The following is a 12,838-nucleotide window of genomic DNA, read 5'->3' as shown; positions in this document are numbered from 1 at the left end:
GAACACGAATCTGATATATATTTTCAAAGCCAAGTCATTCAGTGGCCGCTCATCCCCTAAAACACCCCCCAAACCGGTCATGTTTGCCGACTATGGAAAAATGGAGCTCAAATAAAGGGTATTTGGGAGTAGACCATGAATCTGACATCAACATTCGGGACCAATGTCTAGGGGACGTCCCACCACCATAACAACCCCCAAGTAGGACGTATTTGCTCACCAAGACAATTTGGGTCTTCAAGACTCTGGAGCTCGATATTCATAGTTTTTAGGGCCCATACCCCAAACCGGACATATTTGATGACTAGAAAACGAGACTATTTGAGATTAGAAAACAAATTTGATATCCAATTTTGAGGCCAATGACAATATAGGGTTCAAATAAATGATATATAGTTATAAGAGAATAGAGCACGTTGCTGATATGTTACCGGACTTAGTGTTTGGGGGACCACCCCAAAACACCCCTAAATCGGGCATATTATCGACCATGTCAATGTGGAGCTTAAATGGAAGGTATTGGGAGGTAGAGCAAGAATTGATACCGACTTTCGGGACCAATTTTCTGGGGTGTACCTCTTTCCCAAAATACCCCACAAACAGCAATTTTTTACTGACCATTGCAATTGATATCCAAATGTAGGATCATGCATTTAGGGCATCACCTTTTCGCCAAAACGCCCCCAAAGGGAAAAAATTTTTCGGCCATGAAAATATGTGGCTCAAACGAATGGTATTTGAGATAAGAAAACGAATTTGATATCCTATTTTGGGGCCATGTGTTTTGGGGACGCCTCATTCTGTAAACTCTCCCTCAAAACCAATGGCAATGTGGGGTTTAAATAAATGGTATTTGAAAGAAGAGCACGATGCTGATATTATTTCAGGGCCAACCACATCACCCCCGAAAACACCCCTAAATCAGATATCATGAGAATATCGGGCTGAAATAACGTATTTTAAGAATGGAGTACACCTTACATCCAAACTCAAATTCGTGGACCAATAAAGATCATATGGGATTCAGATAAAGGCACTTATTTTGTTAAACTGTTAGTCAAGCGATATGCTATTTTCGTAGCATGGTATTTCAATAAAAGCTCATTCATGGTCGAAATTAAATATTCCAAGGAAACTTTTGTTCTATGTAAAGTAAAAGAAGGCGCAGCGGAGCGGGCCCGGGTTAGCTAGTCTTACATACAAACACCTGTTTTTTCTAGGGTTTTTCTAGCAAATAAAAAATTTTGAAAATCGGACTATCAACACGTTTTTGCAGTCCTACCTCAGCTATAGACATACAAATTTCGTGAAGATATATTTACCCGTTCAAAACTGGCAGACTTATTTCCACTAATTTGTTCCCCCATCCCACCGCGTGACGCCTGTCTGTCAAGGCATGGCCGAATTTCCACTTCACACATGTCGCGGAGGGTAAAATGGATTACGTCGTAAGGTCTCACCAGAAATGAATCATCTATAACGGGGCATTATTCCACAAACTATTCACCTTTTACGATTCTGGCTTCGAACTTGTATACAAAAGAAAACAAGTAAATTTTTAAATTCTTTTAGACATGTAATGTCAGACTCGTATTGACAAGTGCATAATAGATGATAATTTGTTGTAGAAATCGTTTGTGAAAAATTTATTAACACTTCTTTTTTCATTTCAACATTCTATTACTATGATATAAACCAGTCATACAAAAACAGTTTAAATGCATTGCTTCAAGTCGATGTCTAAATACGAAAGATAAAGAGGCGGCCTTTCTAAAGGGTGGCCCATCCAGGCAATTTTTTCCAATTATACAAAAAAGGGTCAAAGCGTCACTCTGGGTTATTTCGATCAATCACAAGGGCATTTTAGATGGTAAACCATGAATTGTGCTGCTCATTCTCAAACCAATTAATTTTGAGAATGAAAAAAGACTATTTGCATCACATGAAATACAAAGCTGCGGATAACAGTTAATCTAGATTCATCGTGAAATGAATCTAAATAATGATTAAGCATGTCTGCTTGAAGCTACACTTACCACAGTTTTTAAAAAAAGAAGCATCAAAATCGATCGGTTTAATTTCCAATAACAATTCTTTGTTTTAAGGGGATAAGTTGCCCTTTTTGTATTTACGAAGCTTGATGTATGGCACCGGCTTTAGTTAATGTAAAAACATAGTTGTTGACTGTTTTTGGTCTTATTTTGATTCCAATATTTCGGCCGAGGTCTCTAACCTAGGCTAGATTTTTACACAAAATACGAATATTAAAACTTTTTAGTAACATAATTCCCAATATCTATTACTTTTCAAAAGTATGGAGTTGCGTTTAACGTGATGCTGTTGTATATACCGTCTGCTATCAACTACTGTTGCATTTCTATATTTTCTGACGATATGTCGATAGCCTTTTGCATAGCTCTCTAAATCTTTTGTAGTTTATTCTCTTTTCAGCATAGACAAAACTTGACTTTGAAAAAATATACTTTAAAAATTGGTTCAATTCAAGCAGAAATAATTTTAGCGAACTTTGAGATTAAGCGTAAGAGTCGTAATCATCTACATATACTAGATAGGGCCTCATTGTCAAAGGCCGAAATGAATTTGCCTATATGAACACACACACTCAATTTTGTTTATTTTGCGGTAAAATCGAGTTATAAAAGAATAGTTAGCATGGACATGAGTAATAAGCAAAACCTGGCTTGGAGATAATTTTGTGTGTATTTTTTTTTTAATTTTGGTTTTTGGGAAAATTTACTTTTTGTTTAGCAGATTTATTTGGAATTTTTGTTTGCTGTGATTTCAGATATTAAACTCCATTATCAATAACACAAATAAAAATGTAAGTGACATACATCGAGTAACACAGTGGTGAGCACAACATCCAAAAACATGGTTAGATTGGCAACAGACCGTGTTAATAATAAATAAACCTTCTCTGACGGACTAAATCGAAGTTAAGCTCTGTAGTTGCAATAATTATTGTTTATTAGACAGGGGTTTATTTTAAAAGCATTCTCAAAATTCTAAAAATTTTGAAAATATTTACGTATTTGGTTCATTAATCGTCTTAGCAAACCTATTAGAGTTAAGTGTGGGTGAGCCAAATCTGTCATGTCCTTCTAATTCCCCAAGATCTTTAAAATTTACAAATATCTATACAGAATTGCTTAAAAATTGAAGGAATTAGACTAAGTAATGAGCAGCTTATCTCACCGTACCCGATTTTCAAAAACGCCAGATCTTGGACAATTCATGCGAAATTTGGTTTGCACTAACAGTGGGTAAGGTTAGGTTAGGTTAGGTTAGGCTAGGTTGAAAAGTGGGTGCGGATATCAATCCACCCCATGCCACTATGGACATACACCTAAACCAGTAATTGGCTTGTTGTGCGCTCTAAATACTAAAAAGAAACTTCGAAAAAGAAGATTTTAAGTCAGGAATTCCCCAAAGGCCTGCCTAATGGATATATAGGCCAAACATGGCAGTATGGCATTCGAAAAAAAGTATTTAGCAGTAAAAAACGATTCTGAACGAAGGTGGTTGGTGAGCCGCCCCAACCTCAAAAAGCTCCCAAGCGCGAAATTTTTACCGCTATGTCTATATGGGGCTTAGATGAAAGGTATTTAGGATTAGAGCACGGATTTCATTTTCGCTTTTGGGAATAAACGCCTGCGGATCCTCCCCACTCCAGAACATTACTATAACTGGAACTATTTGCCACCCATGGTATTGAGTCAGTTTTAAGGGCCAAATGCCTAGTTGGCCGCCTAAACCGTATACATATACTGTCTATGGCAATATGGAGCTCAAATGAAAGATATTTGATAGTAGAGCACGAATCTGATATCCACACTCAGTACGAAATGCCACTGAAGCCGTCCAAGCCCCAAACAGGACTCACTTACCAACCATGACAGTAATAAAAGGTCTTGGCGATTGAACGAATGAGCGTAAAAGCGGGCCTGATAAAAAAAAAATAAATTTGACCAACTAAACATGGTGTTGGTTAAAAAAAAATTATTTCCAAAGTGATTACTTGCTTTGATAATTTTTGACTTTGAAATTCTTTTTTATTAATATTTAACAAATTTTTAATTGGGCGAATTAAAAATGTTAAACAATATGTGTCTGTTTCTACAAAAAGCAAGATAGTATTGTGTTATCTTTCACACACATGTAATGTGAATAGAAGTGCAAATGGGCCAAAAGTATGTACGCATACACCACTGAATGCAAAAAACAAATTTTCTTGCTTCTCTCCCAAACAATCATATTTTCATGTCGTGTATTCTTGATGTAATTCAAGAGAAGACAATAAACAATTGGCGTGCCTAGATGGAAATAATTTTGGCAAAAAAAACATCGTGAAAGTGAACGATTTTTTCGGCTCCATAAAACTCCATAATCTTTAAATAAATTGAATTGACGGTGCAAAGCAGAAAAATCGAGAAAGTGAATATATAAATGGAATAATTTAGATGCGGAACGCACCCTCAAAATCGAGAACGTGGTAGAAATTAAATGAGTATGTATATATGTGCATTAATTTTACAATATTGTATTGAAATATTAAATTATTCATATATAAATTAGGCTTCTTGTTATTGACTAACAGAAACACAACTACATCCCTTCATGTGGTTCAATGCTTCAAGATATTATATGCGAAATGCTAAGGATTTACGTATTTTATTCATTACGTATCATATTTCAATATAAAAACAACTAAAAGCGTGCTAAGTTCGGCCGGGCCGAATCTTATATACCCTCCACCATGGATCGCATTTGTCAAGCTCTTTTCCCGGCATCTCTTCTTAGGCAAAAAAGGATATAAGAAAAGAGTTACTCTGCTATTAAAACGATATCAAGATATGGTCCGGTTCGGACCACAATTAAATTATATGTTGGAGGCCTGTGTAAAATTTCAGCCAATTCGTTTAAGAATTGCGCCCATTGGGGCTCACGAAGTAAAATAGAGAGAACGATTTATATGGGATCTGTATCGGGCTATAGACCGATTCAGACCATAATAAACACGTTTGTTGAAGGTCATGAGAGGATCCGTCGTACAAAATTTCAGGCATATCGGATAATAATTGCGACCTCTAGGGGTCAAGAAGTCAAGATCCCAGATCGGTTTATATGGCAGCTATATCAGGTTATGAACCAATTTGAACCTTATTTGACCAAGTTGTTAAAAGTAAAAATAAAATACGTCATGCAAAATTTCAGCCAAATCGGATAGGAATTGCGCCCTCTAGAAGCTCAAGAAATCAAATCCCCAGATCTGTTTATATGACAGCTATATCAGTTTATGAACCGATTTCAACCATACTTGGCACAGTTGTTGGATATCATAGCATACTTGGCACAGTTGTTGGATATCATAACAAAACACGTTGTGCAAAATTTCATTCTGATCGGATAAGAATTGCGCACGCTAGAGGCTCAAGAAGTCAAGACCCAAGATCGGTTTATATGGCAGCTATATCTGGTTATGGACCGATTTGAACCGTACTTAGCACAGTTGTTGGATATCATAGCAAAACACGTCATGCAAAATTTCATTCCAATCGGATAAGAATTGCGCACTCTACAGGCTCAAGAAGTCAAGACCCAAGATCGGTTTATATGGCAGCTATATCAAAACATGGACCGATATGGCCCATTTACAATACCAACCGACCTACACTAATAAGAAGTATTTGTGCAAAATTTCAAGCGGCTAGCTTTACTCCTTCGGAAGTTAGCGTGCTTTCGACAGACAGACGGACGGACGGACGGACGGACATGGCTAGATCGACATAAAATGTCACGACGATCAAGAATATATATACTTTATGGGGTCTCAGACGAATATTTCGAGTAGTTACAAACAGAATGACGAAATTAGTATACCCCCCATCTTATGGTGGAGGGTATAAAAACACCAGTCTTAGAAAAACACCTCAAGAGGCTCAAAAAGTCAAACTGGGAAGTCGGTTTATATGGCAGCTATATCAGATTGTATGCCGATTTAGACCATACTTGGAACATATGCAAAATTTCAACCATATTGGATAAGAATTGCGCCCTATAGAGGCGGCTATAACAGGATATGAACAGATTTAGACCATACTTGCCACAGTTGTTGGAAGTGACATCAAAACATTACGTGCAAAATTTTAGCAAAATCGGATAAGAACTGCGCACTCTAGAGCTCAAGACCCAAGATCGGTTTATATGACAGCTATATCAAAACATGGACCGATTTGGCCCATTTACAATCCAACCGACAAGAAGTACTTGTGCAAAATTTCAAGCGCCTAGCTTTAATCCTTCGAAAGTTAGCGTTCTTTCGACAGAGGGACGAATGGACAGACGAACGGATGGACATGGCTGGATGGACATGACTTAAAATGTCATGACGATCAGGAATATATGTACTTTATGGGGTCTTAGATGCATATTACCCCCCATCCTATGGTGGAGTATAATAATTTATTTGTTTTACACTTTGCAGATATGGCGCCGGCGATGAAACATGTATGAGAAGTAAAGTGAGTAAATATCCAATATTTTTGATAATATTCCATTTACCTGCACATATAACTGCTTTAATGACTTCGGTTTGAAGCTTCATTGACAGCAGTAAAAAAATTAATTACGGTTGAAAAAGTTGACTTGGATTTTTTCCTCATCTAAATGGTAATGGTAGTTGTACCATTAAGACTTTCTCCGCTTGTAATACCAATTAGTTTTTTGTTTTTAATAAAAAAACAAAATATTTTGATGCAATACATTTCATTTTCTATTCGCAATTTATCCAGTGAAGTAAAAAATGGTTTACTTATGTGAAAATACCAATTATTTATATTAATTACAATAGGTCAGTTAAACGTATTTTTGAAAGAACAAAAATTTTCAAATAAATTGGTTTATGAAATTGATAACGGCTTTAATTGAATTATTTAGCTTGTCATAAATGCAAATTTGTTTGTTTATAGGTCCGATTTCAGGAAAATTTTTAGATAGATTTGCAAATACTCAGAGAAATTTGTTAGTAGAAACGGCAATGTTTGCAGAAACAAAAGTTAGGTGAGAATGGAGCAGAAGTAAATCATGCCTATAACAGCAAATGTTCTCTATTATTTGATTTGTAGATGGTAAAACGCTGACTGTAGATTAAATATACTAAAAATATTTAAAAAATTTGTATACTATATCTTATATATATATATATATATATATATATATATATATATATATATATATATATGTATATATATATATATATATATATATATATATATATATATATATATATATATATATATATATATATATATATATGTATATATATATATATATATATATATATATATATATATATATATATATAAGATCTAGTATACAAATTTAATACAAATGTTTTAAATATTTTTAGCATATTTAAGCTACAGTCCGCGTTTTACCATTTGCAAATAATTTATATATATATAATTTACTGCTGTTCCATTCTCAGCAAACTTTTATTTCAGCAAACATTGCCGTTTCTACTAACAAGTTTCTCTGAGTATTTGCAAATCTATCTACAAATTTTTCTGAAATCGGACCTATAAACATATATAATATCTTGAATAAATCACATGTGTGTTCTGGTGCAAACAATTAACACAAACAATTGCCAATGATATATTTATTTATTGATATACCACTTGTTATGCAATGGTGGCCCAAGTACATTACGTATAGTAACAAGCGTATTTCTCTGGGTGAAGAGATTAAATTTATACTAGTTTCTAATATAAAATTCCAAATTTGCCCACTGACATCTTATTAAGTAGCACTGAGGGCAAACTACTCACCTATCAATGAAAGCTGTGCGAGTTGAAAAGTGAGGTCTTGTATTCAAGTTATTAAGCAGAACTCGGTTTCAGTTTTTAATAAAATATGTTGACTATACCATTTTGAAGCGTAATTCTGAAAATTCCAATTGAAAATTCAAATGTTATTCAGAAATTCCATTTGCAATTCGGAATATACCAATTGAAATTCAGATAAACAATTGGAAATTCAACACATTTCATTAAAAGTTAAAAATATTTCGTTCGTTCATTCCCACGCCACTCACAACCGCCCCTGTCGTCCGAGAGGGCCACCTCCTATTACGTAAGAATGCGTACCCGCCATAGTACCCTTACCCGCCATAGTTCGGTAAGGGTAATACTGGAGGTTAGGGTAATACAGAAATTTCACAGCCATTTAAACACTAGAGTTAGATCAACATCACATTACGTCTAAAGCAATATAAATATTACAGAACAATGAAAGGAAATTAATATGTATACGGTCTTCTCTGACAACTTCTACAACATACTACAGACGAAGGATAGAATTCCTTATTACATGAATAGGTTCGGTGAAGGATATACTACTATACAATATGTTATATACATCACACAAAGAGCGAAGCGGTTTATTTAATACCTAATTAAATCTCAATAAAGGTAGTGTAAGAGGTAAAATGTCGAGTATTTCGAAGAGGAATATTAAAATTTAATTGCCAGTTAAGGATTGAGAATCAATCTGACAACACAATAAGCACGGCCGTAAGCATAAAGCGCCTCCTTCGAGCGTTGGTAAATCAATAAGTTTCAAGGGGTTCTCGTAGGGAGCAAGAAATTCAGCTGAATTCTATGGTAAGCCCCAAAGCGCAAAAAGAGGAAATTGTACCTGGACCGATTCAATCCATCTGCATAGTACTTGTAGAATGGGTTCCAAACCACACAACCGTATTCCAATGTAGGCCGGACGAAGCTTGTAAACAAACGCTTGGTCACATATGGATGATCAAACTCCTTGGATCACCGTTTATAAAACCTCACAACGAATTTGCCTTATTGATGCACGAGTCAATGAATAAATTAAAACGTAATCTTCCATCCAAAAGTGACAGATCTGGAGAATCCAAATTACAAAATAGCTTGAGATCATCTGCGAATATTAAAATCCTTGAAGACAGAATAACTCATGGAAGATCATTCAAGTAAAGAACAAACAGCAATGGACCTAAATGGCTGCCCTGTGGAACAACAGAATTAGCAGCGTTTTCATTGGAAAGAATATTATTAAAGTAAACTTTCTGGGTGTAAATAAGAAGCTATCCAATTTAAAAGAACAGATGGGAAACACATCATGTCAATATTAAAGAGTAATAAATTATGCACTACAGTATAAGAATAAGAATATTCACAGGTACGTTATCCGGCCCTGGTGTCTTGGAATGATTTTAAACCATTCAGCAACTCATCCTCAGTAAGAATAATCAGTTGCAAATAATTCAACCTATTAATGTCTTAAGCCTATTTGGAACTTGAAGACAATTTGGTATAACTGCTTTGGAAAAAGTCTGGACACATATCGCATATCTCCGAACCGTCAGATGATTCCCTAAAATCAAGCTTCATGTAACCAGGGAATTCCCGAACCTTCCTTTTAGAATTCACAAACTTATTGAAAAGTTCTGACTTTCAAATGAAGTATATATCCGAATTGCAAATGGAATTTCAATCGGTATTTTCTGAATTACACTTGAAAATGGTGTAGTTCGGAAATAATAAAAGAATTATTTTCTATTCCAAAAGTAAACAGACTCGCATGTCGAATTATTGGAAACGACCTCAATAGTTTAAACTTGGCAGTCGGTCATGTGCATGGACCGTTCCATACTAAAAAGAAATTTTAGGTGTCAAAGCCTTTGAAGTTAGTCTTATTTCCAGTGCAGCAATGTTTCACTACAGCGAATTGATTTGCTTAAATACAGCGAAAATAAATGTTTTTTTTTACAATTCAGTATAACAAATTTGATCAGTGTTATACGGTTTAGACTGAACTTGAAGAGTCAAAGATTATATTGTGGCAATTTGTAAACAGAAAGAGAAAATCGATATATGTACCTTTTATTCCACCGTGGTATGTTTGAGTGCTTTTTATAAGAACAAATTACAAAGAACAAATAAGTTGAAATTAGTCTCAGAATTGGTGTGAAATTAAAATAATGGAGATTTCATATTTTGTTTAAATGACACTCAAGGGAATTGGTTATGCTAAAAAAAAATCGACACAACAGTTTTTGTCTGCAGACTGATATTATAAAATAGAAAACATTTGGCTTTTTCAGAAACACTTGTTTTACTTTAGTTATTTTTTAAATGGGGATAAATAATGTTCAGCTGGTCAAAAACATGCCTAATAATGGAGTTAAGTTCAATATTCTTTCTTATCTTTCAGTTGTTATCACACTCGCATTTAATCATAGTTCCCATACCACTGTCAGTTAGAAGAAAATGCCTTTTGTGATTTTCAGAGAGACGAACATCTTTGCCTTTTGTCATTGAGGTGATAAAACGGAAGCCAACAACCGTAGTACCAGTGCCAATTTACACATCTGTGTATTGTTGCGGACGACATAAGTGGGATTACATAGTTATCTTAGGCACGTTTTGATATACATACACTCAATATGATTCAGGATTTGCTATCAGATGTGGGATGTGCTAATATTCCCCGAAATGACCCCTCTTAATGTAAACATTCTGGGCTTCATTTAATTTTCGTAGCACATATTACTGTATTTTTGTGTAAATTTGTATTTTCTATACCTATGCGAAATTTGTTTGTACCACGACTTAAAAAAATGGTAGGTCTACTAATTAACATATTGTTAAGTCGTAAAAATTAAAAAAAAAAATAAAATTAAATAAATCGACAAACACAACGTAGATAAAAATTATTTAATACTGGAGTTTATGATTTGACAAAGTTTATTACATAAAATAGTCTTAAGTAACTTAGATGTAAGACATAAGATCACACTGGCATTGTAACATTCATCACCTACTGCTGTTTTAGTACAATGATCGGATAAGAATAAATCGAAAATTGATAAAAAGAAAACGGTATGATTAAAAACAGTGCTATAAAAATAATTGTTGTGTAACTGTAACAAAATAGCATAATTTTTTAAAACACAACTACACTACACTAGGCTTAATTGTTTTCCTTTTATATGGAGTTTGACAGTTGTTCATGTGAAAAACCGAATATAGTACCAACCTAAGAAACTGCTGTTATCAGCCAGTACTTCTTCAATCTAATGACACTCGTTTGGTTATTGGTGTTAGACGTAAAGCTTACCTCAAAAGATATTGTGCCGCCATTGCCATATTTTTGGAAAATATGCGCTAAGTAACGGTTATATTCAGTGGCTGCCTGACTTTGTGTTATGGTCACCGTCATGCAGGTGATCAACAGCAAGAGCATTGCAAAATATCCCAAGGGTAAAGATGTCATCTTTGTGCGAGTACCAATGCGTCCAATAAAAAATTCCTGAATTATCCTATTGTTTAATTTGTACTCTTGAACTTTTTATTCACTATAGTGGATGACGATGATGTTCGCTTGTCGCCTTCAGTCTTTTCTTGAATCGATGTTCTGGTGGACTTGCACGTCTGGAGGGTTCTTTCTTTTCGTTAATCGTAACAGATCTTTACAAAAAATACATAATCGTTTTCTTGATTGCAGCAAATAAACAAACACAACAAAAACCTGGTTGTATTTCTTCTCCCGTCTCGATATCACATACAACGACTATTTTTGTATACGTAAATTTTTTATCGTTTTCTTTATTATTACACACTTTTATTATTATGACTCTTGCTTGATTCTTCTTCGTTTTTAATCATATTTTAAGACAACTTTCTCACTTTTGTCAATTTGGTCGCTAAATATTGAATGATTTGGGCTACGATAAGTGCACGTTTCGCTCGGTTTCTTATGTTGCTGGACGCCGCGTGCTGCCCGTCTCGTCGACTCTTTATCCATTCACTACCGATAGTTGGGCAGACGACACAGTAACTTACACTTTAAGCTGACCACCAAATATAATCGTTGTCGTTCTCTACCTGCTACCCTGTAGATAGTACGCTCGTGCTGATTTACCGCTTGGATTGCGAACACTTTAAACGTCTGCGGCGTATTGAGCTCTTTATTCTCGCTGCCTCTCTATATGTAGATGCATGCAGCGAGTTAATAATTGCCACCTACTCTTTTTTCAAAAACGAAACTTTTTCGTGTTTTTATTCATTTACGACCGTAGCATGAAAGCTTTAACTAACCAAAGCTTCTGAAAAGTTTACATCCAAATCTTAGGTTCACCTTGTCACCGATGTTGTTGATCGTAATTATCTTAGTATATTTTAGAAGATAGTATATCACCGACAAGATAAAGCACATGAAGATAAGTGCACAGGTTCGTAGAGCAGATATACAAGAGAAATGTATGATCCACAAGAACATTCATTGGTGAAGAGAGCAAAAGGCGTAATCCATTTAAATTACACACAGACAAAATTATGTCATAACGTTTGTACAAGTACCATGAATAAATTTTAAACCCTGCAAACATTTTTGGAAATTTTGGGTGTTTGTTCGAAAAAGAAAATAGTCTTCTGCGTTTTTTTGTCGGTGTAAAAAGCTGTGGGAATCATTCCATATGCAGGAACGCGATTCATTTAGGACGCGTAATGGGAGCCTTCAGTGAGCAATAAAAGACAATTGTTGCATACGACTTCAATTAAGACAAATGTTAGGAAATCGTACAAGCGCATCTTTAGAGTAAACGCTTACTTTATGTTGGTGATTTCCAGTTTAACTTTAACTAGCTCTTCAAAAGCGAACGCATTGATATTCACCGAGAATAGTCGATGTCCTTTCTGCGATTGAAAAGGTTTGCAGGAAATATTATAATAATCTGAGAAAAGTTTGAATGTGGGGGTAAGTTCACTCCTTATGG

At 34.9% G+C, this 12,838-nt stretch overlaps 1 protein-coding gene across 1 annotated transcript in view; it reads right to left on the bottom strand.

Moving 5' to 3' along the window:
* LOC106094190 (zinc transporter ZIP10) overlaps positions 1 to 12,044 on the bottom strand; it is a 224,775-nt gene extending 212,731 nt beyond the window's left edge. The window contains exon 1 of the mRNA XM_059361224.1: positions 11,182 to 12,044. Coding sequence (XP_059217207.1) covers positions 11,182 to 11,337 — 156 coding nt within the window. The 5' untranslated portion in view covers positions 11,338 to 12,044. The remainder of the gene's footprint in view (positions 1 to 11,181) is intronic.
* Positions 12,045 to 12,838: the final 794 nt, after the last annotated feature.

Source organism: Stomoxys calcitrans, chromosome 1, assembly GCF_963082655.1.
Source record: "Stomoxys calcitrans chromosome 1, idStoCalc2.1, whole genome shotgun sequence".
Taxonomy (NCBI): domain Eukaryota; kingdom Metazoa; phylum Arthropoda; class Insecta; order Diptera; family Muscidae; genus Stomoxys; species Stomoxys calcitrans.
Note: the sequence above shows the minus strand (reverse complement) of the source record. Positions and strands in the feature narration are given on the sequence as shown.